Genomic DNA, 6,000 nt, shown 5'->3' on the forward strand with positions numbered 1-6,000 from the left:
TTCTGTTTTAGTGTAATTTCCACCTACTCCAGAAGTGTTTCTCCTTTTTTATTGTGTTTTAAGAGAAAATAACATAGCTGCTTTTATTTATAAACTACTTCAGGATGTAATCAAGAAATATAATAAAAATGTATGGGAGTTTTTTTCCTATTGGCAGAGTTTTCTTATATTTCACTTTTCTTTCCCTCCGATTCTTAAGAAAAAGGTCAAGCTCTCTTGGGAGAAAAGCTGTCTTGAGCTATGACCCAGATATTTAGTTACTGAGATTGGCATGTGTGCCCTTGTGATCCAAATCTTTGCATCACCAATTTCTTTGAGCATTTCAGCCTACACCATTGTATTCTCTGTATCTATTTATTATAATAGATTAATAGAATATAAGATTCATATTTTTTGCACTTGAAAGAAAAATGTTTACCTGGAAACATATGTAAACATGAAGGTCATCAGTCACTGTGGATGACAGATCCCTTTAGAAAGCCTAGGCTTAAGGAGTGCCAATTTTGTAAAATACATTTTCTAGCATCAAACACAGGTCATCAGGCCCCTGACTGGGGAAACTCTACTCTGATCCCTGCTTTAATGGAGTAGGCTAAGAAGTTTTAGAACAAATTCTAAGTTAGAATAAGGTGGGAATCCTTACTTAAAATCTCAGACTCTGGATGCCACAAATTTTGGTGCTGTTGAGATCCTGACTGTTGAGGTGGCTTGGATGCTGTGGAAGCTGTTGCCTTTGACTTTCTTATGAGTATTTTTCAAAGACAAGGAATTAGAGGAAAAATGGAATTACACCATTGCTTCTCTGAATCCATTTCACCCCCAAGTAAACTAAAAAGTACCTCTGAGGCACCTGGGCCCATTGTGGACTGAGGCTGCACTGCCCAGGATGCCAGAGGGCACTCTGCAGGCAAGGGCTGCTCCAGCCCTGCCTGAGCAGCCCCTGTCTGCGACATCCCCCCATCCCACTAGCATTTAACCTTAACTGGTAAGCTTCAACTTTTAAGGGTGAGGCTTACTGGTTAAATCTTCACATCCCTACTTTCTACTGTCATTTCTGGTCCTGTTAGCAAAGAGGGGACAAGCTCTCAAATGTTCTGCATTGCTCTTCTCTTAAAACTCTTTTTCAAGCGCTATGGAGAAGGATGCATATAATCATTGGATGAACTGTTCTGCGGGAACTGGAAGTAGGGAGAGACATGGGCCATGACTGATTGCTTTATTACAATTACACTTGTCTTCCTGCACCAGTTGGTAGTGGGGGGGATAGTCATTGAACTTAATCCTGTACCCAGGATATATAGTGTAATAAGCTAGTTGGGTTTCTGTTTGGGTACTAGAGAACTAATGTCTTTAGGACATTCATGAGACATGTCATTTGGGACTACTTATACTTTTGTTCCCCCAGAGAAGCATGCCATCGAGACATTGTGAATTTGCAAGTGGAGATGATTAAACAGTTCCATATGCAGTTGGTATGTACAAAGAAAAATATGAAAATGTCTATAAGTAATAGTGTGCCTGCCACTTCAGATATAACTGAAAGCTACATGCATGCCTTACAATCTAAATAGAAAACATACAGGGAAGAGATGGATGGGAAACTCCTACATATTAATATCTGTGTTTATTTGCTCAGCTTGAAACAGATTTAAATGAAGTATTGAAATCTATTAAGCTTCCAAAAGGCAAATTAAACTAACCTATAGTTTAGTTTTAAACTATATGGTAAGGGCCCTCTTATTAGCCTTGGTAAGTGGGCCCTAATCTCTGTGGTATAACACAGAATATTGCTCCATATGGTGATGGTTTTTCTACTTACCAGCCTAAAACAAAATCAAATTATTTGCCTATTTTTTTTTTTTACCTTCTCCATATTCATATGGAGAGAGCAATGGACTGAGATGTGTGAGATTACCATTGACTCTACATTACTGTAGTGTGAACTATGGATGTAAAAAGTCAGTTAAAAAGATATCGGTGTTACCACTGAAAATTTTAGCAGTTTCACATGCTGTGGGCTCTACAGTCTAAAGTTTAAGTAAGTAGTATAAAGCTTAAATAAGCAGAGAAGCTGCCTTCCCCAGGAGCTGGGCTGGCAGGGGTAGCTGGCTTTGTTCCCAGGGAGGAGGCTTCTTTACTGCAGAGAAGCCGCTTCCCTGGGAATGGAGCCGGCAAGAGGTGCCGGCTCTGCTCTGGGGGAGGAGGCTTCTCTGTGGGCTCTGTATCCAGCTCCCTGGGAATGGTGTCAGCAGCCCCTGCCTGCTTCAACTTGTGGCGAGGGGGTCCTGCCACAGACAAGGGTTCCTCCAGCTGGCTGGCTGTGGTGGGCCCCACGGAACTTGAAGAGCCCCCTGCCTAGGGCAGTCAGGGAACTGCTCCAGCCCTTATGGTTAACTGGAACCGGTAAGCATTACCTGTTGAGGGTGATGCTTGCCGGTTAACTGGTTAGCCTTTCACATCCCTTGTGCAAATACTAAAAATAATTAACATTAACAATGTTTTTATTGTGTACAGGAGCTCAATTTGAAATGAAACTCTCAAATCCCTAGTCTGAGGCTATGGCTACACTACAAATTTTCTTTGCAAAAAATGTGCTAATGAGGGGCTCATTTGAATGACTCGTGATCTCATTTGCATATTTTATGCCCATCCGTTTTTGCGCTGGATTTTTTGTGCAAAAACAAGCAGCGTGGACGTTTTCTTTTTGCGCAAAACCCCCTTTTCCCGCAAGATCTTTATGCCCCAAACAAGGCGATTTACCGATCTTGCATAAAAAGGGGTTTTTGCGCAAAAAGAAAACGTCTACATTGCTTGTTTTTTCTGTAGATACGAACAAAATTTGAATAGTAAACTTTGGCTGTTGATGAGAAGAGTTTTTTCACCTTTTTTTTTTCTCCCTCTAGAATGAAATGCATGCCTTACTTGAAAGATACTCTGTAAATGAAAGTTTAGTAGCTGAAATTGAAAAATTACGAGAAGAAAACAAAAGACTGAGGACCCACTTCTGAAAGACCCATGCAAAGCTTATTTTGTTGGCATGAACTTAATGCATTTTGTACTTTAACTTGCAAGACATTACCTACCAAACACTGAAGTTGTGTATGAAGATCCAGTATTGGTTTTTTGAACTTAGAAAACCTCTTCTTTTAAATAAATGTTACTAGACAAAATACTTAACTGTAAAATTTTTAACAGAGATAAATCTGCACTAATAATTGCTGTAAAGAATGTGTTCATATCTTTATGGTAAATCAACTTGAAATACATCTGTTGTCTACCAGGAAAGCTAACAGGATATTTTGTCAAAGCTTTAGCTGTCCACAAAGTGCCTTTTATGAACCAAAAGGAAACGGGGCAAATAAAAATATATATTCTATAAGAATGTATATTCCATAAGAATTTTTGATCATATACCTGCTATCATATCTATATGACTGACATTCTTTTTCACGTTCATCAACAACAGTCATTTTAGATTCAGCATTTCAACTATTTTTGTGAAAAACAGTAGTTTTCAGTGTGACATTTGGAGTTTTGTTTATGAATAGCTGGGTAAAACAGGGAATTTACTAGTAATTATTTGATTAACATGCAATTATTTATAACTCAGAACTTTTCTATATGAAGCAAAATTTGACTTCAGTTTTTGATATATTCATGAATGTGATCATCCACTTGTTTGTGTTTTTTAATTGTTTTTATGATAACTCTGTACTTTTCTGCCACTGATTTCTTCATCTTCTCTGCACTCCTTCCCGTGCTTATAAACTTAATATTTAGGATGAGTTTTTGTTACAATTTATCTGTGTAAACTAGAATCCTTTCATTTATGTAAGTGAATATTTACATATTTTATGGCATATTGAATAATTTACCCAGTTTCATTGAATATAATTTGTAGCCTTTGAAATGTTCTGAGTGTACATACTTAGCCAGTAGTACAACATAGTTACAGACTTTGAGGATTTGACTCCAACATATTGTTTCTTCCCTCTCTCCCTTCCTTATCACCTATTTACTGTACCTCATATGCTGCAGGCATGTGTTCACCAATCTTTGCCACTTAATCATTACTGTAAATTTTTTTTGGCCCTGCTGAATACCAAATGAATTCAGTTTGTCTTCGCTATAACATAACTGCATGTGTCATATTAGTATTGACTTTTTGTCCAGCAGTACAATTCTTCCAGGCCTATTCTTGCACTCCTTAATAAGGCAAAATATCTAAAATGAAAACCTGGCCTCCCTGAAGTCAATGTAAGTTTTGCCATTGACTTCAATGGAGTCAGGCTTTCACTCAAAATCACACCAGTGAGAATATTGCCTTAGCAAGGGCTGAGCAGGCCTCTGCTACCAAGTGCCTTTTGGAGTTGGTGTTTTGAAGATCTTTAGGTACCCATAGCCAATATATAGCTCTCTTCCAAATCATACATGTTCAGACTGAAAGGAAGACTTCAAGAAAGAACTGAGACCACATTAAGTTATTTGCTACAACATGTAACCTTTACAGACAAGATGACATTTTTCCAATAAATGAAAAATCCAGAACAAAGCATTAAGCTTGTTATTTACTTAAAATGATACAGTGCAAATATGAAACACGAAAACACACTTTGATTCTTGTCACCATCTTTAACATGTTTAAGAGAAGCATAAGCATTTTTCCTGTATTTTTACAAGCTAATTACTGAATTATTTTTTCTTGTAAAAATAGAATATTGAGGTAGCTTTCAAAATTATGATCACAACTTGAATATTAGCTTGCAGTGTACTGCTACTATGTTCAAATGAACTTTTTTAAAGTGTTTCTATAAAGTTTTACTTAACTCAGTGAACTCAAAGAAGCAGAATAACTTAAACTTATTTTAGTAATTTAATGCTAATGTACAGAAAAAATAGTATTTTGTAAAACTTTGTAAGTTTGTAGGAGGAGCAAATAAGTTCTAATTGACACTCAAATTACCAGCCACAAACTTGTGTAAAGATGATGTTTAAAAGTGTTTTAAATCAGTGATAGGCAGCCAAGGCTAGTAAGTGGGCCTCATGAGTGGGTCGTCTTCATCTCAGTGGGCTGCAAGATTGTCATAACCAAGACTGTCTCATGGGATAGATTATTTTGCTAACTGTGCTTGCATACCTAGAATTTGCAGGATGTGCCAACTGATTCATAGCAGTATGTGGGATGAGGTAGCTCTCGTGGTCTATGTTGTGTACAAGCAGATCGCTTCATGTGTCCTTGCTTTAAGTGTGTGTCACTTTAATAATACTCATGGGGGGGGCACTACGTGGATGGAAACCAGCATAAGCTGGCAGTCCTGCCCATGGGCAGTGGTAAACAATGTTTCATGGGCCACATATAGAACCCCAAGGTTGCCCCCCACTGCTTGTAAATCTTTCACCATTCTACAGTATGCATTGTTAATCTAGTGTAGCAAACATGCAGAATCCATTTAATCCCAAGGCTTTTGCACCAGGATGGCCATAAAATATCAGGGAATTGGAAGAGCATCCTGAGAATTTGCCTGCAGGTTTTCACCACGTCTTCTATTTTTTGATTCATAATCTAGGTGAAGTCTGAACCTCTGAACACAGGACACTGCAAGAACAGTGATTGAAGGAAGAAATGGTTTTGACCTTTGTTCTGGGGCTTGTTTCTTTATTTCAGCATTAGTGTGGCACTGGTGACTGGTAGAAACATCTGGCAGTCTGATATCCCATAGGGGGGCAAAAACATGTTTTATTTGTACACAGATCTGAACTGTATTTTAAAATAAAATTGTTTATTTTAACCTTTAGACCAAAGTCCTTGTGGTAGCCATCTTTTTTATTAATACAGAAGGTTATATGTGTCAAGACGAAGACTGCAAACTAGGCATGGCCACATTATTCATTCATTATTTACCCTGGAATTCTTTATTGTGTCTAGCTTTGCAGTATCTCCCCTACTTTTGAGACAAGCAACAAGCAATGTGGCAGCCATGTAAAGGAATTGGTGTTATG

The 6,000-nt window shown here is 37.9% G+C and overlaps 1 protein-coding gene across 3 annotated transcripts in view; it reads left to right on the forward strand.

Moving 5' to 3' along the window:
• The window catches only part of NEDD1 (NEDD1 gamma-tubulin ring complex targeting factor), a 45,846-nt gene extending 40,051 nt beyond the window's left edge, over positions 1–5,795 (forward strand). For all 3 annotated transcript variants that reach the window (XM_006118281.5, XM_075933837.2, XM_006118280.5), the window contains exons 14-15: positions 1,406–1,472; positions 2,904–5,795. In XM_006118281.5, coding sequence (XP_006118343.3) covers positions 1,406–1,472; positions 2,904–3,008 — 172 coding nt within the window. In that variant the 3' untranslated portion in view covers positions 3,009–5,795. The remainder of the gene's footprint in view (positions 1–1,405; positions 1,473–2,903) is intronic.
• Positions 5,796–6,000: the final 205 nt, after the last annotated feature.

Source organism: Pelodiscus sinensis, chromosome 1, assembly GCF_052426305.1.
Source record: "Pelodiscus sinensis isolate ZL-2025 chromosome 1, ASM5242630v1, whole genome shotgun sequence".
Lineage (NCBI taxonomy): Eukaryota > Metazoa > Chordata > Testudines > Trionychidae > Pelodiscus > Pelodiscus sinensis.